The sequence below is a fragment of the Cydia splendana genome, chromosome 5 (genome assembly GCF_910591565.1).
Source record: "Cydia splendana chromosome 5, ilCydSple1.2, whole genome shotgun sequence".
In the NCBI taxonomy this organism is placed as follows: domain Eukaryota; kingdom Metazoa; phylum Arthropoda; class Insecta; order Lepidoptera; family Tortricidae; genus Cydia; species Cydia splendana.
In genome coordinates this window covers 15,817,773-15,840,913 of record NC_085964.1, presented here as the reverse complement: position 1 = coordinate 15,840,913, position 23,141 = coordinate 15,817,773, and the positions used below count along the sequence as shown (strand labels likewise).

Here is a 23,141-nt window from a genome sequence, read left to right as displayed (position 1 = left end):
CGTCACGTTTGACCAGTTTTTATCATTTGTTGTTATGCAGTACTTTTTGCTTTATAGTCCGTTAAAAAATAGGTATACTCTTGGGTCGTCCCATTCGTTTTTTGTCAAGTTCTTAAATTAGTCCCATTCTGCTTTCGTCACCCATTCTACATTCGTCAAGTTCATCGGTGGTCTTTTCCATATTTGGTTATATTTGGTTGTTTGCCTTTTTCTTATTTCGGCTTATTCCGGTATTCGTCATCATCTTCTTTGGGCATGTTCGATGTTAGTCAATTTCTTTTTTTAGTCTCATGCGTTATTCGACCTACCGTCTTTGGACTTATTCTAATTTCGTATTTTTCTTATTTAGGCTCTTTTGAAATTTAGACACATTCTCTATTTGTCCCGTTAAATATTCGTCCCGTTCGATATTCGTCCCATTCGATATTCGACCCATTCACTATTTGTCTCGTTTTTTGTATTGATTCCATAAAAAATAATCCTTAATACTTAAATATTAAATAAATGTATCCTAAAGAATACACATGTAGGGGAGATTAGTCCAAAACGGGGACACGGGGCTTACTCCGTCGTGCCGTGCCTGGTCTTAGACCAGCGGGCTCAGCACGGTTCCATTTTTATCGACTATCACTATGCGCGTCCCTTTCGCACTTACATACTTGTTAGAACGTGACAGGCATGGTGACAAGGGATAAAAACGCGACCGTGCTAAGCCGCCTGGGCACAGTAGTATGGCTACTTGGATAGTTTCAGACTGATTAAAGTTTTGGTAACTGCTGTCAACCTTCTTCAGGGTGACTTCTATGACACCCACGGGAGGGAAGGGATGATGTAATTGATAACCACACTAGGAAAAAGACAATCAACAAATATGGCCAGAGATGACAAAGACTACCAGCGAAAGTGACGAATGAAGAATATGACAGAATAAGACAAATTAAGAACTTGTCAATAACCGAATGTGACCAACAACGAACGTGTCGATGAAAAAATGACGAATAATGAATGAGACTGAAAACGAGATAGACTAACATCGAACATGCCCAAACAAGATAATGACGAATACCGGAATGGGTCGGATTAAGAAAAAGGCAAACAACAAATATGACCAAAGATGATAAAGCCCACCGACGAACGTGACGAATGTAGAATGGGTGACGAAAGCAGAATAGGACTAATTTAAGAACTTGGAAAAAAACGAATGGGACGACCCTAGACAATACCAAAAAATATACAAAAAATTCGCCATACAAAAAATATATAATAAAATCATTACTGGCGACTCTCTGTCCACCCCATTTATTTCACAGTAAATCGATATATGTAGATATACTATAAATTTACAACAAAGATTCGGCGCGCCGATCTATTACGAACTACGGTCACCAAGATGCCTACAGCCTTTGGAAGATTGAACAGACGAAGAGAGGCAGTTTTAAAGCTTCATCTAATGGCTCCTCTAGGTACTCTACACGATGAGCCAGCGCCGGCCACTACAAGGGACGCATTAATGCGTTAGAGGGAGCAAGTGATATTGCTATCTCATTCTACCGCATGGCTGCGTCCCTTGGAGTGGCCGGCGCTGGCCCATCGTGTAGAGGAGCCATAAACAAGGTTTCTATGGCAACCTTCGGATACGTAACCCTATTTATTATTCATTCGTATGGCATTTCAGTCGCTTAATTACATACGTAACCTTATAAACGGGAATATGTTACCTTATTATTTGTATATCGAATTATAAAGCCAATTAAAAGACTATTTTAATATATGGCGGCATGTTTCTCGTTGTGATTTTCTTAATTGAGAGACGCGGGTGAACATACATCTACCTACACATAATAATCGGTGGAGAAAATTATAATTGCGTTTGTTTAAAATCTCTTTGAACTGAAACTCCATTAAGAAGTTAATTAGAGTTGTGTTCGCTTTTGCAAAGATACATCTGTGACAGTTGTTAAATTAGATTATTTCGCTTACCTATCATATTTAAAGGGTAAAGGCTATTATTTATTTTGTTGTCTTTTTTAGGGTTCCGTACCCAAAGGGTTAAAACCGGACTCTATTCTGTCCTATCCTAGTCTGTCTGTCACCAGGCTTTATCTCATGAACCGTGATAGCTAGACAGTTGACATTTTCACAGCTGATGTATTTCTGTTGCCGCTATACAAATACAAAAAAATACGGAACCCTCGGTGGGCGAGTCCGACTCGCAGTTGTCCGGTTTTCTATTTTTCTCAGATTGTGATAAAATTTGGTGGATAGGTAGATATAGTTTCAATCAACCTTGCTCTTGAGGCTAAGCAGGTTTGAGGAATTAATATGTATTTTAGGCATTCATTCGACTCCTATTCCCGCCAACCATACAACCTTAGGAAAGTTCCTTAATTTACACACACACACACACACACACACACACACACACACACACACACACACACACACACACACACACACACACACACACACACACACACACACACACACACACACACACACCACACACACACACACACACACACACACGCGCACACACTTCATTCATGTACTTAAATCAATACTTATATTGATTTTCTCAGATATGTTCTTGTTTTCAAAATATCAACTTGTGTATCGAAATGTTACTATTATATGAAACTGCAGAAAAGAAATTCTCATTTCAATAATTGATATCAACATTTTTTTGTTGCTCGACGGATACATTAATTTATGACCCATTTCGTACACAGTGACAATCAGTATGAAAGTCGCTAGAGACCTCATACTATTGTCACTGTGACAAGGTACAAAATGGGTAATAAATTAAAACTTTCGACTGTACTATACATTCCTTACTTACTATTACTATTAGTACGTCAATACGCAAAAATTAAGCGTACCTCGCAAATGGGAATTGATTTAAGTAACGCAAATATATTAAGTCGACTATAAAATGCCTAGCGATGGCGCCTAAAAACTGTGCGTGACCGGATACGCACGTTTTACCTAAGTATAAATCAATCATATACTTTGAAACGTTATAAAAATAATAAATTATTTCGTTCTCGAGGTTCATATTTAATGAAGTTTTAATTAAAACAATTGAAACCATGCCACAGAATAAATAATAGTACCAGGTACAGAAGACTCACTCTCTACCTATTACCTGTAGCAAAGCGACGAAATCGCAGAGTGAGCCACGCCTGACCATGCACGATAGAAAGATACATTTTGGTTTACTTATTGAATGTTAAGGTGACATTCGAATGGCAACTGCAGCTGCATTATTGTAGCGGCATTACGCCGGCGCGGCATTAACTTGGGTTCTGTCAGCCACGCACTGTCAATTTCCTTGAGAAAATTAGTGACTGATTGAACGTTCTATACGCGGCAGTAATGCAGCAACGACCGTCACTCATTGTGACTAAGGAAATTGACTGTGACAGTGTCTACGTCAATGACGCAGCAGAAATTCCACTCCACAACAGTAACGCAGCTGCAGTGTCCATGTCCAACCTACATCAACGATGATGCGGAGTGTTAGGGTCAGCAACGCGCATGTAACACCTCTGGAGTTGCAGACCTCCATAGGCTACGGAGACTGCTTATCATCATCATCTGCTTGTTTGCCATCGACGTAGTATTAAAAAAACATGCCTAATATGGTGACTATAAACGTCATTTACCTTATGATAAACATAAGCCTAAACAATAAAATGTTGATGTTTGAACGTTTATTGAATTTCCCATAATGTCAACATGTCAATCCAAAACCGATGTCAATTTCCATTTCAAAAGTAGACATAAATAATATATGTGAAGCTAATAAACCGACGTTTATTATATTTATAAACAGATAACTCGATTTATATTTTTTCACCAAACGTGCGAACAGGGATAAAAATGTTCTCCTTTATTGTTGGTTTTATTATATTATTATCAAGATGGGCGTCTTATTTTTCATAACATCGTTTGATATTAGATTTCCCTGAGCCCTCCCGTGAATAAACAAATTATTTTCTTCTGTAGCTCCGGCGTGGGCCGTCATAAGACTCCAGCAATATTTAATTTCAGCTGAACGGAATCATTTGAGGCGCTCTATTAATTTCTAGCTTAGATTTTATTAACTATTCTGTAAATGAGTATTTATTTAGTTATCTACTTACGAAGCAGCTGAGTTCACTGAATTTTTGAATATTCTGTGTATTAAGTAAATCCTTCTGTTAGGGAATTGTAGAACAAAAGATGTAAAGTACTTAAACAAATCCGATTCAATTTATTAAAACGCAGTTAGAGTTAGAGCTATATAGGTAGTGATTGACACTTACTATATCCATATAAAGTATCATATCATATCACTACTTCTGCGCTGGTAAAAATAAACAGATGATATCCATAGATAGAGAACTGGGTATATGCATATTTTATTCATTATCATTTCTTTCAATTGCCATTATTAGGCAAGCTTACTTCAAAACTAAAAAACTTTGGGCATTATATTTAAAGTTCTACAATGTACAACTAGACTTCTACACTGTTTTTCAAAAATTTTATGTTCTTTCTACTCAGTATGGAAATAAAAGTCTTGGGACACTTTTTATCTCCTATTAGTATCGAAAGAGCTCGTGATTCTGAGTATAAATAACATACATTTTACCGAATTAAAATATTGTAGTGTATAACTTTAAATTAGGTAAGTATGTGAAGCTGTAAACACATGTATTAAACCCGTACGCAATGCCATACAAGCGTGTTTTTGTGAACAAAAGGTGCGCGGTAAAAGGCTTCTATTTGTATTATGGTTTCCTTTCTAATGCGCTTCAGAGAGGGTGTGTGTTTATTTCCTTTTTATGCTCCATTCTGCAGCCCTCAGACATGTGGACCAGTTTTGTCGGTCCTTTTGCCGGCACCGATACTTTTTTTTACTTATTTCAAAAACTTATTTGTTTTGCACAAATAAAATGACCTGCCTGCCGGTTGCTCGATGCACATATTTTTTAAACGGGCTATTTTTTAACACGGTTGATGAAGGAGCTTTACACAGATTATGTATGTCGATTGTATGTATGATGTGATGTCGATATGTCTATTTATTAAGCACGATCTGAAGCCCAAATCGTAGGATTCGTCTTGATTGTGGTGTGGCATTTGTGTGATCTACAGAACTAAAAAATGTATATTTGAACAGGTTGGATTACGTTTACAATTCATCTCGAAAGTTTTTTTTCTAGTTAGTTTTATGATATTTCAGATATGAGTCAGTAAAAAGTTTTCTCATTTATAATTTAATTTTGAAGGAGCGTACGAAATTGCACACCTACATCTGTTGGGCTTCTTTAGCGTAGTTACTTTAGTTAGAAGTCGTAAAGCACGTCTCAGTAATTTCATTTAGAACATTTCTACTCGTATGCTAAGTGCTAAACTGAGCTGAGCCTCAAATCTCGCAATTTATATAAGTACCTAAAATCATCGCTTGATGCTAGTGATGCTAGTCATCAGCTATATTTTGTTATGTTTATCAGATAAGTTTGTTATCAATGCATTTTTACATGGTCGCCGCGACCGGGGCGTGTTATCTTAATATTCTGAATAACATCCAGAGTTATCGGTGCCTGATGAATGATGACGTTGGGTCGAAATTTCGCTTAATTTCTAGTAATTTATTTGACATTTTGATTTGTTATTTTGACATTGTAGACTTAATAGTACGAGATTTGTAAGATGATCTAAGCCTTCATGCCTATTAAAGATTTATATAGGAATGCTTATGGTTGGCTATATTTACTTACACTTGATTTGATTGAACTCTTTAAATGTTAGTAATGTTACGATTTTATCAATACTTGTACTATCGGATCGGATAAATAAAATTGATTCTGTAACAGCTAGTTTTGGGCTTCGCTGGACATCTATACTTGGCTTAGAGCAGGAATAGGCAACCTTCTTTGTGGCTTAGCACAAGAGCGGCGCGACAGTATCTCGCCCGCGCGATAGACCCGTCTCTCTCTAATTAATCCAGTTAGAAAAAGACTGTGCAAGGCATACGTACTGAAAAATGATTTCATTAAATAAAAAAAATTAAATCTGGCGCCTTGGAAAGTAAATCAACGAGACCGATTCATTATGTTCCCCCACTCCTCTGGCTTGCAAGCTACACATATTGCATTTGCCACTACCGGCTTAGATCAGCCCTAGTATAGTTGACGGAGTTATAATTTGCACCTACCAATTCGCCATACAATTTATTCTACATAGATATGATATATTAGCTCAACGCAAATGATATTTCGTCAACTTATAAATAGTTAGTCTGTGAGGAAGGAGAAGAGTCGTAGAGTGTATTGGGTCCCATACATTCTACGACCCTTCTCTTTCCGCACAGACTCTACTTGTAATCTATACTCTAATATTGTCTAAATGGGGTTGGCAACTCTCAAAGGTTTGCATAGATGGCGCCATCATAGCTTGCCCCTTTTTCTATGAGATTTGGCTTAAAGAGCTGGCATCCAGGGTATTAAAAAAACAAAAATTAGACGCATTTCTAGGGATTGACAGGGGCAAGCTATGATGGCGCCATCTGCTAAAAACTTCCACCGGCCAACCCCATTGTTCGTCTTTAGGCAATTTTCCAGCCAGTATGCTTACCTTATACATTTTGTTGCAGGGCTTAACCTGGAGAGTGGGTTCATGTCGCCCATGTCTCCGCCGGAGATGAAGCCCGACACGGCCATGCTGGACGGGCTCCGGGACGACGCGACCTCGCCCCCCACCTTCAAGAACTACCCCCCCAACCACCCGCTCAGCGGCTCCAAGCACCTGTGCTCAATATGCGGCGATAGGGCGTCGGGGAAACACTATGGTGTATACAGGTGAGATAGCTGAGTCGTAATCGTTCCTGTGGACAATATAGATAACATTTTGGACACATATTTCCGATGCTTCCAGCATAGCTACAGCGTGTAAGAAGTAAAAGTGTCGAGGAAATTAAAGCTTAAAGTCCATTTATTTTATGATGTGCACAGGAAAGGCACATAACATAAAGCTAAATCACCCCACTACAAACTAAAATCTTGACCCCACTACAGTCCGAGGCATTAGGTTACACGGGCTGAAGAAGCAGGAGGAGGCTGTGCACCGTGCGTGCACGTTGCGCCGGAGCGTAAAAGCTACTAGCCTAAAATTCCTCAGTGACAGTGCGCAGGCTTAGCACGCTATATTAGAATATAACAAAGCAAAGAATATGCTATGGTTCATGTTCTAGCTAGATTTACTAATAATCTAGGTACTTATATCAAACTAAACTGCTAGCTAGCTTTCGTTCTATCTCTCGGGAACCGTCCACATTTCTGTGATAAAAATATATCCTATTGTACTCGCCCGACAAGTTACATCCCTTGGGTATGCGCATATATCCGGAATAAAAACTACAATGGTGCTCCGTGTCTTATATGTATATATTATACGTATGGAACAAAACTATGTCGAATACCTAAAATACTCGGAGTTAATTTCGAATCATGATGTAATGGTAAACATATTGCATAGATATGCAAGAATTTGACAAAAATAAATTATGGAAATACCGAGTCTGATCGGACTTGGTCTTGATATTTTAATACCATAACACATATAGCTAAACGTGTAATCAATATTATTTTAATTTTATGCGCATAGTTTTTCATGATGGCATCATCGTTACATACTGGCGTACTTAATTGACCATTTGTAGACCCTATCTCGTTGCAATTAGGTTTATTTTAGGGTTCAGTTATCTGTGTCGTTGGTATATGTTTGTGGACCGATTGCCAATCATTGCAGAAGTGGCTTTAATATATTGGGATGAGTAATGGCGCCTTGTTTGGTGGGATTCTTCCATTGTGATGAGACATTGCTTCATTTTGAAAACAGACCTGTATCTCTAATACAGTGGCTTCCAATCTTTTTATGTATGACCAAGATTTTTGCAATGATTGTGTTCTTAAGAGTTAAAGCCTCAGAAATAAGTCAGTAGATTCGTAAGGATATGGCGTGGTGTCCTTGCGGACCGTTGCAGAGGCTCTCGGGTATTACCGATTGAGCACCACTGGTGTAATGCAAAATTATATTAACAAATTTATCGTAATTTCTCATTATTCCGTTGAAGCCATATACGCTGCGTAAAACGTCATTTTCTATAAAACTGTTGTACTTTCTATTTTAAGAGGAAGGCCTAACAATTAAATTATCGTCACAGGACCGGGTCGCAAAACGAAAAGGACAGTCATTAGCAGCTAGACAAAACATTACATAAGGAGTAAACGCCGCCGGCTCATTAAAACGCAGCCGTGCGAACGATATAGGTGGGCCGCCGTTTGGCACATACCTCCACTTCAGATCTTGCCGCTTTCCTACGGAAAACGCTCGTTACGTTCGGCTCGTAAACAAACACTATATACATTTCACTATGGTTTTTCTTTGCCAACATACATAATGTCACTTTTGTTCTTGACAGCTTCCTAATCTTTTAGGATCGCATACCAATAAAAAAATCTGTAACAAACATATGAAATGGGGCATGTAAATGTAATATTGCCTGGGGAAAGTTTGACGCAAAAAGGTTGGGAAACTCTGGACTGATAAATAAGTTTTTTCCATTGCTAATTTGTGTGCCTATTTTTATTTATTCTGGAACCCACGTAGGTATATCCAAATTTTATCAAGATCAGTGAGAAGATTAGGATGTCATTGAATTACAAGTACGCGTGAAGAATAATTTTAAATATCTGATTTTAGCTTGAATAAGTATCGTATTTACAACGCGACTTACAAAACATGTTTATCTCGGAATGAAGCAATTCCAATTCAAATGTGCATTCTCTATCTATAATAATAGTCATTGAAATTGCCACTGAAACTTATTATAGTTGATGTATATTGGTCTGAAAGCCTTTTACCCAGAATCAACATTAGATGGTAACTCATAAGGCTTGTGTTTATTTACTGCACAACGCTATGTATAGCACCGTCTAGACTAGACACCACAGACAGCTGTGTACATGTACATTCGATGTCAAAAATATTTATAAATTTTTCGTCTTATCACAATGGAATAAGGTGCAAACGTGTAAACGTATATTTTGAGCTCGACTATACATAAATAGATAAATTGTAATATTACAAGTCTGGCGTATAAAATGATAATGCGTTATGGTTATGGCATGCGCAAAATTAAAGATTTTACACCTTGTTATTGTTCTTGTAACGCTTTAATCGGATTGTGAGGGACTCCGAGCCGATACGCGTATTCGATACGTTTGTTTCCAACTTATACTTTATAGAATCTGAACTTATACATTATTAAAGCAATTTACAATTCTATCGACCGGCGGCCGCCTGTAATTCCATGCATGAGACATTTTCTTTTCACCTTGAGATTTTTTTATGTCGACATTCATGTTGTAGAAGGCCCGGAGTTAAGTTTTGATGGAAATATATATTTTGAATTCGCGTTTTAAAGATTTGCTCAATAAATAATCATAAGATCCTTTTAAAGTAGGTAATACTTCTCTTTCATCGTAAAAGTCGTTGTAATAAATCTGAGTATAGCACTGTTAGAGTAACAATAAAGTGAGTTTTACAATTACTGCATTAATCTTAGTGCGTCCGATTTGATCCATTAAAGTGCTTTTAATTAAACAATTGTTGAAGGTAATAGTTAACTTTTAATTCTCGTCCATAAAACTTAAACTTGCTTCTCTCTCTTAAAGCAAATGCAAACAAATTTATACCTTAGAAATAAGGCCATTAAATACTTACGTCTGACAGCATCATAAATATCAGCAACGCCATTAATTAAGAATATTGATATTACATACCAATGAGTTTTATCAAACAATGTTCCAAAATTAATTTTAAAGTTTTGTATGTCACATAGGGTATTATACTGTATTTAAAATAAATTATTTTACACCATGCATGAAATAAAGCACCAGATAATTATTAGAAAAACACAGAGAGGAGTAATTTTTAAACACAAGTTCTATTAATAAATCGGATAGAAATATAAAAAGTAGGTGAGTTGACCGTGACGTCACGATGTAATGTTTCATATAAATTCCATATTAGCAAATCGTTTTGACAGTTCTAAAAAAGTAACTGATTTGACTAGTAGGAAAATACCCTATTGTCTCATTTAGTGAAATAAATAAATGTGTTTTTATTTTAGAACAAGCTTACAAAATAATCGTTAGCTCTGTGATATTTAAATTTGCCCTTTGGAAAAAATTACCTGAGAGAAAGTAACAATAGCAAAGATTCCTTTTAAGCCGCTTCACCTTTCAATATCCAACAATACAAACACAATAGCAATATTAAGGAATATTGCCACCTGAAGGGAATTTAATATTTTCCGACAATTCAGTGGAACCAACGTTATTTCACCAGATATTTTAAATTATACTAGCGACCCGCCCTGGCTTCGCACGAGTTAACAAATAAATCCTAAATCTTCCTCAAGAATCACTCTATTGGTAGGTGAAAACCGCATGAAAATCCGTTCAGTAGTTTTTGAGTTTATCGCGAACATGCAAACATACAAACAGACAGACGCGGCGGGGGACTTTGTTTTACGAGTAATATAAGGTGTACAATGATAAGTACATTATAAATGTATTCTCCAAAGCTGACATGAAGAGATCAAATATGTGCCGATCTGTCGATCGTGGAATAACAGAGTACGAATACTCGTTTCGATTCCTAGTACACTGTTGTACGTACTACTACTCGTTTCGATTTCTTATTGACAAGGCGATATTCAAGTAGCTGGTTACTGGACATTATATTCGTACATCTATTACCTTTAATAAATAATGATCGCAATCAACTTCGATATTGTTCCGAATTTACCTACACAGATACGCCACTCACATTAACCCGAACCTTCCATTATAAATAAAATAAAACAAATATAATTTACTATGGGGCAACTTAAGGCTATAGGCTTACAAACTAAGTAAACTAACAAAATTCAGCGACACAGTTTTCTGTTGCGTCGCATGTTTCGGTATAGGATTCGAAAGATTCCCTGGAACCGCCGAAATCTCACACCCCAGGCCAGAAGTCTGCGCTCGCGACGGTTATGATTCGCGATGGTGGTTGAATATGTGAGCAGACGGCCCACCGATCCGACGGGCCGTGTTTTTACGGTAGTACGGAGGCATACTCGTATCTAGTATAAAATACATAATATGTAAGTATATGTACTATATGTCTACTCGTAAACTTGTTCAATTGGCAGTGGCACACAGAACGCGTGTGCGCTATTTTTATCACGAAGCTTTTTTGCGAATAATACTATATTTATGTATTATCTATGACCTAATCCCGTATTATCTGTTCATATATGTTTACGTAGGTATATGACGTGGGCGTCAGACAAATATTGTATGTTTGATATTTACTGGCTGTCTTATTTAATTTCGTCTACTAATACTAATTAAATAGCTCATACTAGTATAGTATTTAAAGAATCAAGAAATTTGAGTACCACAATTGCGTCCTCACATAGAGTACCATCGCCCACACTCTTAACTGTACATCGGTGGACCTTATGCCATTTGTAATACGAGGAATGTCTGTTTCCCTCCGGTCGACTTTGGCCACTTCCAAATTTGTCTCTTTCCAAACTTGTCCACTTCCTAATTCGTCCACTCCAACATCGTCCTTTTCCTAAGTTGTCACTTTATAGATTCCGAAGTTGACTACTTCCTAAATTATCACTTCCCTATTCGTAATTTCCTAACATGTCCATTTCCAGAATCGCAAACTTCCCAATTTGTTCATTCCTACAACATCCTTTTCCTTGATAGTCAGCTCCCTATAGTGTACAGTGACTGCTTGCCAACAGAAGGACTGTATGCTTATTTGTCACCGCCCTGAGGGTACGGGGACTGTTTAACTTCTTACTTAGGGGTCATCCATTAATTACGTCACACGAATTTCTAGGTTTTTTTACCCCTCCCCCCCTCCTTGTCACACTTGGTCACATTTGGCAAACCCCTCCCCCTTGGTGTGACGTCACATTTCTTCAACGAAATCGGCAAATATTTATTTAATATTATATCAAAATATTTTTGTCAAAAGAAATATTAGTAACTAGACGGGCCCGCAGCTCCGCTCGCGTAAATGAAATAAAGAGTGTGTCAACCCTGCCAGGGTTCATAACGGTGATAGGGATTTCTTATTTGTACCCGTTATTTGGATAACTTAATACGCAAAATATCTGAAAAAAATTATGTGATTTGATAAAAGGCAAAATTATACTTTTCTAATTCATAAATATGTTTCTGACAACACACTGACATCCATGCAGGACTTAGTTTCAAGTCCCAATGTAAGTTACACGATTTTTAGGAGCCGAAATGGTTAAAATACTCGTAGAACCTTATATATATGTCGCAGTCGGATCGTATAATCCGCCGTATTACATTACGGCTAGCCGTTTTCAAAAACAGGGGCGTTTTGAAATGCGGCGGTTTAACGATTAGCCGGATTGAATGCGGCTGAATGAGAATCCGCCGGAATGTATTCGACGCCATACGTTCTTCAACACGGCTAGCCGTAATGTAATACAGCGAGTCATTAGCCGCCGCTTTGACAGTTTTTAGTTCCCATTTTTAACACTCGTGGCGCTGCCTGACAAACGCTGGGGTGTCCATCAAATCTGAAGTTCGTCGGACTGTTTCTTTACAAAAAACATTTCCTTCGCAACTTAACTAGACGGAGCCCCGCTTCGCGGGGCTCCTATTTCTGAGCGGTTTGCCCTTCGGGCATCTGAAGCTACCTAACGAACCTAACCTACCTACCTATTGATTTAGTGAGACGTCCGTGAAAACATTACACTTTGGGGAAAAAAGCGTAGGTAGGTAAGTAGGTTAGGTTCGTTAGGTAGCTTCAGATGCACGAGGGGCAAACGGCCCAGAAATAGGAGCCCCGCTTGCGGGGCTCCGTCTATTTAAGTTGTGAAGGAAATGTTTTGGAAAAGAAACACATGTAGTGCGGTGGGACCATGGTAAAAATAAATTAAATTGCAAACATTTGTCAAACTCCGGTTACGTAGGCGACCGAAAGAACTGGTCACTCTACAATCTAAAATAGTAGTACGATGCGGCTAAACGTAGGCCGCCTTATTGAAGAACGTGTCGCAATGACAAGCCGGCTAATCGTCGAACCGCCGCATTTCAAAACGCCCCTGTTTTTGAAAACGGCTAGCCGTAATGTAATACGGCGGATTATACGATCTGACTACGACATATATATCCTTATCGTCATAACCGTCTGTCTGTCTTTCTGTAAGTGACAGTCATTGCACTCGGAAAATATAAAATTTGATAGGCGAATTAGGAAGTGGACAAGTTAGGCAGTGGACAAGTTAGGAACGATTATACAGTGGACAAGTTAGGAAAGAGACTAGTTAGGAAGTGGACAAGTTAGGAAAAAGTCAAGTTTGGAAGTTGACATGTTAAGAAAGAGACAGGTTAGGAAGTGGACAAGTTTGGAAAGAGACAAATTAGGAAGTGGCCAAAGTCGACCGGAGTGTTTGTACATTATAAAGCAAGAAGTCTACGTACTCTAACTCTATGGCCATTTTGCATGCTCGCCTGCATTTTGTGATCGAATCCAAGTCTTGGCATCAAACATCAGGTCGGGATCATGGAACTTGGCTGTGCAGGCCTCGCCAAAGATTTTTGCGAAGATATTAGTACTTAGTAGCGCTTTTATGACGCAAGATGCATCATACTATTATTTAATTGAGTAGTGCATAAGTACTCGACTAATTCGTCCGACCAAAAATTGAAACTACTCATGACTCTGATTTATTTTTAAACATTGGTTAAATAATAAGTTTTTTAATTAGGCTGCGTTAATTACATCGTAAAGTGTACTTGTAGAGAGTTTATGGGCATACTTATTTTTGAGTACACGAAAAAATCACGACTGTGTTGAATTAAGTCCAATAATTAAATATATTTTATTTATTATAAACCAAATAAATAATGGCAACGGCTCTTACGAGGGTGGACATATCTCGCTATCTCAATAACATGATGTATGTACGAGTTGTCATTTAAATTCTCAGAAGTGAAAGTTTTTCTTGATAATCATCAACGTTCTTGCAAAACCCGCGTAATGTCCAAGGCTTTAATGAAACCCAGTCCGAGATGGTGGCGTCTGGGCAATTTACGTGTTGCAAAAAAGGCCCGCGGTTCGGGCTGAATGCTAACGATGAGTTTTCCTCGTGCTCAATTAATCGAATCAATTTCACACGATTCCCCATTATTACCTCTATTAATATACTCAATTCGCAGTACGCACGGCACTATAAATTGATTTCGTTTTGCATTGTTGCCCGTTTCGTTGTTTCTCTTCGACTCGTTTATCTTTTTATCTTAACCAATACCGGATAGGATGGGTTTTTTCGAAGCGGTCGGCGAGATTACGTGACGACTGCAGCGTACGCAATCAGTCCCAACCCTTCTCAAACCGGAGATGATTTAATTATTTTAGGGTACCGTTCATTTGCACAAAAATGATATTTTTATTGCATAACATGAGGCCACACGCGCTGTTGGCACGACCCATATAACCATTCCAGTCGCAGAATCACAAAGTGGTAACTAAATGTCAGATGTGTCGTAACAGAGTCCACACAATGTGTCTAGAATTGTTTCGAAACAAAGTGTCGTCGCCGTGTCTACACTTTTCCGTAACAAGGTGTCGACACATTTGTGTGCACTTTGCGTGCGGTTTGCGACTAAATCTGACAGCAAATTTGTGACAGCAAATGTCAATATAAAATACCTCTTGAAAACCAAGGTTTGTCAAACTACTATTAGTGTCTCGTGTGCTCGTAATTCTAGTAAGTCATCATGGGCAATGCAAATGATAATAATCGACCGAAACCATATAAACACCCAACACCCGTCAACCTTTTACAGAAAAGTTTTTAAAGAAATTCAATAAGCTACTTAGGTCAGGCAACGAATGCTCCAAAAGTTGTAGAGGGAAATGCTCGGAACACAATTTTTGACTCCGTAACTCGGTTTGACAAGTTAGGAGGTGAACATATCAAAAGTCCCCGGCCGTAGCCCTTGAGCGGGGGGGAGAGAGGGGGCTTTGAAGGTCCCATTTTCCCGTTTTTTGATTTTTATCTCGGAAACTATGCATCTCAGCGACATGGCCACTTATACAAAATGAAAGTTAATTTAATTTGTTACAAGTTTATTCAGTCAATTTTTTCGATATGTTGAATAGTTTTTGAGATATCCGCTCTTGAAAGTTTATTTAGGGCTCTCAATTTTATCTTGATATATCTATATCAGTGAAGGTGCTAAGCCGTGTTTGGTATCGTTTTCGTATAAATCTGGGGTGCTGAATCCATTTAAGATATCACATTGACACCATTCCACAAAATAAAAATAAATCTTTTTAGGGTTCCGTACCTCAAAAGGAAAAAACGGAACCCTTATAGGATCACTCGTGCGTCTGTATGTATGTCCGTCTGAATACACAAAATAGTTCTTTACCTATAGATGACAGGAAAACCTATTAGAAATGTGCAGTCAAACGCGAGTCGGACTTAATGTACGGAACCCTTAATACGCGAGTCCGACTCGCACTTGGCCGGTTTTTTTGAAACTCTTCTTGACGCTTAACCGCTGAACCGATTTCGTTGAAATTTGGTATAGAAATAGTTTGCGTCCCGGAACAGGACATAGGATAGATCTTATAACCAAAATCATCTTTTGAAGGTGTGAAAAGTGGCGTGGAAATTTGTACGGGAAATCAATAACCGCTGAACCGATTTATATGAAATTTGGGATGGTCTACATCTTTGATTTAGTTAAAAATGATGAAAAAACATGACTTCAAACCTAAATTTAAACAGTATTAACTTCAAGAAGTCAATTCTGAATTCCCCCCTACACCTCATTTCACACCTTTAAAGGATGATTTTTGAGATAACTTATTATATCCTGTCTCGGGACTCAAAATATATGTGTACCAAATTTAAATTAAAACTGTTCAGCAGTTTAAGCGTGAAGAGGAGTTTAAAAGAAAGTATTTTAATAAGTTTATATGTTTTTACTTCGGAATGGTGTCAATGTGATACCTTAACTAAATTTGGTACTGCGAATTTATACGAAAACGATACCAAACATGGCCTCGTAGCTTTACTGTTGTAGAAGTCAAAATAAAATTGAGAGCCCTAAATTCTTATTACTTGGCCAAACTTGTGTAGAAGGAAAAGGTAAAATAAAAGTCTTCGGCAGGAATATAAGACACAAATATATATTTTTTTTGCGTTACTATTTCATTCATCAAATATAAACATACCTTGATTATACTATTCTAGTGAGATCCTCATAGATAAACAAAAACATTTACTTAAAAAATTACAAGGTCGAAATGTCACGGAACTTGTGAGAGTAATATGTGAAAAATATAAACTTTTATGACAAAAAAAATCTGGACACAATTTAAGAATCACCCAATTGCGTCGAGGAATCATCTGTATTTTTGCTTGTTTCATTACCTCCTCGCTTCTTTTTTGTCCTTTGTATTCTGTAGCAATTTGTTAGATCTGAAAATAAAGATAACTTGCGTCGTCACGGATGTCGATTTATAGGTTTTAGGGAGTGCAGAATTCGAAAACGATGATCATTTTATAATCCAAGATGGCGGCTACGTATTTTGTCATAAAAGTGGAATCCAAAATAGTCATCATTTTCGAAATCTGCGCCCCCTAAAACCTATAAAACGATATCCATGACGACTTTTATGACATAGTGCATTGCCGCCATTTTGAAATTGAAAATGTTATCATTTTCGAAATCTGCGCCCCCTAAAACCTATAAAACGACATCCATGACGACTTTTATGACATAGTTCATGGCCGCCATCTTGGAATCCAAAATAGTCATCATTTTCGAAATCTGCGCCCCCTAAAACCTATAAAACGATATCCATGACGACTTTTATGACATAGTGCATTGCCGCCATTTTTAAATTGAAAATGTTATCATTTTCGAAATCTGCGCCCCCCAAAACCTATAAAACGACACCCATGACGACTTTTATGACATAGTGCATGGCCGCCATTTTGGATTCCAAAATGGTCATCATTTTCGAAAGCGCGGCCCCCTAAAACCTATAAAACGACATACATGACGACTTTTATGACATAGTGCATGGCCGCCATCTTGGAATCCAAAATGGTCATCATTTTCGAAATCTGCGCCCCCTAAAACCTATAAAACGACACCCATGACGACTTTTATGACATAGTGCATGGCCGCCATTTTGGAATCCAAAATGGTTATCATTTTCTAAATCTGCGTCCCCCAAAACCTATAAAACGACACCCATGACGACTTTTATGACATAGTGCATGCCCGCATTTTGGATTTCAAAATGGTCATCATTTTCTAAATCGGGGCCCCCTAAAACCTATAAAACGACATCCATGACGACTTTTATGACATAGTGCATGGCCGCCATCTTGGAATCCAAAATGGTCATCATTTTCGAAATCTGCGCCCCCTAAAACCTATAAAACGACACCCATGACGACTTTTATGACATAGTGCATGGCCGCCATTTTGGAATCCAAAATGGTTATCATTTTCTAAATCTGCGCCCCCCAAAACCTATAAAACGACACCCATGACGACTTTTATGACATAGTGCATGGCCGCCAGTTTGGATTTCAAAATGGTCATCATATTCTAAATCGGGGCCCCCTAAAACCTATAAAACGACATCCATGACGACTTTTATGACATAGTGCATGACCGCCATCTTGGAATCCAAAATGGTTATCATTTTCGAAATCTGCGCCCCATAAAACCTATAAAACGACACCCATGACGACTTTTATAGCATAGTGCATGGCCGCCATTTTGGATTCCAAAATGGTCATCATTTTCAAAATTGGGGCCCCCTAAAACGTATAAAACGACATCCATGACGACTTTTATGACACAGTGCATGGCCGCCATTTCGGATTCCAAAATGGTCATTATTTTCGAAATCGGCACTCCCTAAAACCTATATATCGACACCCATCTCGACTTTTATGACAAAGTGTTTTGCTACCATCTGCATGCAAGACATTTCTATTATTTTTACGTACAAAAATGGCCCCCTGTCAACTTTCAATCGAGATTTAATCGATAATTTATTCGATTAATATTCAGATTAATTCAATTTCAATCGATGTTAGGTCGACTAAACTAATCGCGATTAAAATTTGAGAATTAACTTTTTTTATTCCATTAATTAGTCGAATAAACAGTTAATCGATTAATGCCCATCTCTGACCACGGCATTTTTACACTTTGAGAATATCTGAAAACAAATCAACACAAGGAGCCATTTTGCAAATCCAGTAACATACCAGTAACTTTGTTATTACTTTTGACAGCGCGTGTCATGTGTCAACACAGAGTCGACACAAAGTCGAAACATTGCAACTACTTTGTGACTGCAATATTTCTCAGCCTTAAACCATATTTATACATCATAATTAACAAGTTTCGTAGTATGTAAAGCGTTATTTCTGTTATTTAAGTATAGTATACGCATCGAAGTACTAAAAATGCTTCAAATAATATAGTTATGAACACAGGCACTGAGAAGTAAACAATTTCATTTCCGGCTAAACTAAAACAATGTGGTGGCGCGTTGATTATATTACACTTAGTTTATCAAATCACTCGAGCAGTTTAATTCCCCATAATAATTTAAGTCCTATTGTAATATAAATGCAAACAATATAGAATTACGTCTTGTAATCCGTTTTAGAGATGGCGTATTAATGTCACTTATTTTTATTTAAGTATTTTTCCATCTGACAGTTTCCATTTGACAGGAACAAAATGAACGAATGAACGAATGATTTTGGCATAAAGTAGTCGCAAACCCGAAACAATGTGTGCACACGGCGACCACACTTTATGTCACTTTGTGTCATGTGTCGACCCTTCCCCATTTCTGGTAACTGTGTCGACACGGCGACGACTCTGCGACTGGAATTGTGACCGAAACAGACGGTGTCGACACAAGATGTGTCAACACCGCGTCGTAACGGCGACTGGAAATGGTTGTATGGGGATGGTCGACCGGTGTGTTTTGAGGCACGCAACCACGCATCGTATAAAAACAAACTATATAGCCTTGTGACGGCGGTAATTAATCTTTTAGATATATTGTACATATACTATTAAATCGTCGGGGTGGCTAAGTAGTCACTTTGCACTTTGGGTTTGCCCACGTCCCACATGGCTTATGGATTTGTAGGCACGCAATTTGGACCGCATTCGCTAACTGGTGTTTTTGTTTTTACCGGATTTTCTAATTAGTGTATCCTTGGTTCCAGTTGCGAAGGATGCAAAGGCTTCTTCAAGCGGACCGTGCGCAAAGACCTCTCGTACGCGTGCCGCGAGGAGCGCAACTGCATAATCGACAAGCGGCAGCGGAATCGATGCCAGTACTGTCGCTACCAGAAGTGTCTGGCGTGCGGCATGAAGCGCGAGGCCGTGCAGGAGGAGCGACAGCGCGCCGCGCGCGGCGCCGAGGACGCGCACCCGAGCAGCTCGGTGCAGGTAAGCGATGTATGTGCCCTCATTTATATCACACTCATTTACATAATAATACTTTTTACTTTAGCGACTACTGAGAAGAAGGCGGTCCTTGCACTGACGCCACATCCGGTAGAGGATAACCGCCAAAATCAAAACTACCTTTTTTCATTTTCTAACCTAACCTACATGTTATTATAACTGCAATATTTAACTTTAAATCAAAGTTTATGTTCGTTAGCCGCTTTATCAGCTGCAAGTACTGCTATGCAAAAGCCTCCCTCAAGGATTTCCACATAACACTAGTCCAGCGCTGCTCTCCTCCAACAGTTCCCTGCGATCTTAATTAGACCATCAGTCCACTTTATTGACCGCCTTAATATCCTCTCTCAATGACGCTTCTATTTAGTTACCTAGGTACTCTACGTAGTGTTCTTGCTCCAACGAATTTGGTATTTAAAATATATGTATACACTAAAACTCGTATTTTTTATTTTCTAAAATAAACGTTTGACGTTATTAATATACTCCAATCTGATAAGCTTCGTTCGGTACGAGTGGCTTGTTTAATGAAGCTAAATTCGAATTTATATTATTTCATAAAGGGCATTGAGGCGTTATCAGCCTAAGGCGCTTGGCGGACGCCGGCCCTAACAAAACAAAAATAGAGTTTCAGTGTTGCTTTTCGCCTAAACCAGCGGCTCAAGGTTGCTAAAAATAATAGGGATGATAAGTAATGTAAACTTCATTGTGTCATCAACATTAGGTATGCTTAGAATAAGAAAACTTCTTAGCTGTAATGAGACATTAACGAAAGCATTATGCGATGAAAAAACCGCCCCTTTTGGACCCTTCCTCCCCCTTGGTGATATTTGGTGATTTTAACGCAAACAGTTACACGTGATATCTTCTCTGACCCAAACACCATCGTGATCATTCGTGATATTTTTCTTACCCCCTCTAAACCATCACATGATTTCTGGACGACCCCTAAACGACAGTATTTTTTAAAGTCAAATTTCTTGTCTCGTACCGTATTCGCCATCAGATATATCGGAGCGGCCATGGTGGTCACAATATCTGAACACGCAACTCTAACGCCTTGACAATAAAAGCGTGTACAGATATTTGTGAGCGCCTTGATCGCTCCGATATATCTGATGGCGTGGCGACTGTACGTAGGTACATGTACAATTGTACATGTCATATTTCTAATTTTACATGCGCTACAAAAATTTTTAATTATCATTATGCAGATTTTATGTTTGTTGCCTGGTTGCATAGCTCTTTAATTTTAATTTTAGTACGTACAATATGCGGAAGAATAATTAATTAGGTGACCTACTAACCCGCAACCTGGATCTATTATGTGTTTCCAGTTTCCAGTGACCAAAAAATGATTACGAGTATTTGTTGAGTAGACAAAAAATAAGCTAAAGGAAAAATCAGTCCCACGAATTGGTTTCAAAAAGCACTTTTATGTTACCTGTCTAAATTGTCCTTTTTGTACAACTGCGCCGCGGTTTGGTGTTCCTGTCACAGCACATTACTTTGATTTCGTCGCGTACTCATTAGTCGCGTTGACTATCCTAGTCTAGAGCTAGACAGACATTAGAAGAAAATATCTTGTCATAAAATTCGTCTTTGGCAGCATTTTACAGATACTATATTTAGACACAGATAATATCACACAGATACTGTATTTAAATACTGTATTTTACTGATATTCTACCCGTTGTTGGCGAAATAACTTTCAATTAAGTTTGTATATTTAAATAGTTCTCAAAGCAATTACAGACTCGTAAAGTTGCTAGTATATTTCTCGCGTATATGCAATATAACTTTATCGTTCGCATAGTTTGAGTAAGTAAAGTACCTCAAAATAAAATCCAACAATATGAGCATATGTTTTATAACTTATGCATAAGGAATAAAATATTAAATTGCTTTGTCTATAGTTAGACGAGACTGTTAGTGACACTCAATTTGCATATGATAAAATAAAATAAAAATAGCAGTAATGGTAAATTTTGTCAGCGATGACTAAAAGATTTTGGCTCGCAGGCATAAATTTGTATCAATAAATTAATATTATAATATCCAGTACCCTGTGTCAGTGCTTGCGTTTTGCGTATGATAATAAGTTCGGTTACCTACTTATTTGTAAAATAATTTTAATTGATGTAGAATACAACAAACACCCTTCCGTTCCCTCAGGCCTCGAACGGTTTTCGAATTCGATATTTAGGTCGTAGTAACGTTTTATTGACCAAACAAAATACAAATCAGCTAATAAATAAAATATAAACCGCTCTGCACCTTCGCAACCGCCCAAACTCTACTAATTTAATTAACATCTGCCTAATAAAATGACTGGCAAAAAGTTTACTTAATTATTAGGAATTTACCTTTACAATCTTTACATGATACATTAAGTAATTTGTTAACTTTGTGACTAGTGATACTGGTACTTGCAAAACGCAAAGCATTAAGCTGTAGCAAACTATGACCGAACAGGGGGCCTAGCCAAGATGATACCAAATCGGTGATAGAAAACGCCAATCGAAACAATATAGTGTGCGGAAATAGTCACGTGAGATTTCGTAGCATCTGTCATCCCCGTACATTTTTAGGGTTCCTTACCTCAAAAGGAAAAAACGGAACCCTTATAGGATCACTCGTGCGTCTGTCTGTGTCTGTCTTCAACCGACCGATCAAATACCGCAATGTAATGAAACTCGCATGCGAGTTCTCGCATCGTCTAAATGAGCCCTAATTTATAATTGATCAAAAAACGAAATGAAAAATCCTGATTATCTAATGATGAGAGAAGTTAGTTATTTCGGCTCTCTAATCTTATTATTAGCGTTAGTTTTAGCTGGTAAAAACATAGTGTTAGAATAATAATAAGTAACGATAACAATCAGTAACCTCGTTTTTCTAGTGTAACGTATATGCTTCTCATATAATTTGTATATTGTGCAGGAGCTGTCCATCGAGCGGCTTCTGGAGATGGAGTCGCTGGTGGCGGACCCCAGCGAGGAGTACCAGTTCCTGCGCGTCGGCTCCGACACCAACGTGCCGCCGCGGTACCGCGTGCCCGTCTCCAGCCTCTGTCAGATAGGTAACGTGTTTACAATCTGTAAGGTGGAAACTGGTCGCCGCCACTCGAGCGTCCATTCAGTTTGCACCATCCGCGAAATTATACCGATCGCCGTACATTACGAATAGTTAAAACAACTCGCAGCTTGCGTTCCGTAACCCGCGGGTTAGTATCCCAATGTTAGGTTAGGAGGCTTTTTAACCGTTTTTCGGCTCCTTAAAGTGCATGTGTAGTTGTGTAGTTTATGTTGATTCAGAAACATACTTATTAATGATATGCCAAAAAATTTACAATAATGTTATTACTCATACACATTCCGAAATTGGAAACGTACTCGTTCAATGTTGTTAATGAAAATATATAAAGACTTGTGTCGTATTTTGTCGTTCTTACAAATATTAATTCTGTTGAAATGAAACATCGTGAAGACATATAAATTG

General features: G+C 38.1%; 1 protein-coding gene across 6 annotated transcripts in view; it reads left to right on the top strand.

The window, feature by feature from the left end:
* The window catches only part of LOC134790831 (protein ultraspiracle homolog), a 52,593-nt gene that overhangs the window by 15,025 nt on the left and 14,427 nt on the right, over positions 1–23,141 (top strand). For 5 of the 6 annotated variants that reach the window (XM_063761798.1, XM_063761793.1, XM_063761795.1 and 2 more), the window contains 3 exons: positions 6,644–6,848; positions 19,397–19,631; positions 22,584–22,722. In XM_063761798.1, the coding sequence (XP_063617868.1) occupies positions 6,644–6,848; positions 19,397–19,631; positions 22,584–22,722 (579 nt within the window). The remainder of the gene's footprint in view (positions 1–6,643; positions 6,849–19,396; positions 19,632–22,583; positions 22,723–23,141) is intronic. The other variant, XM_063761797.1, reaches the window with a different exon arrangement.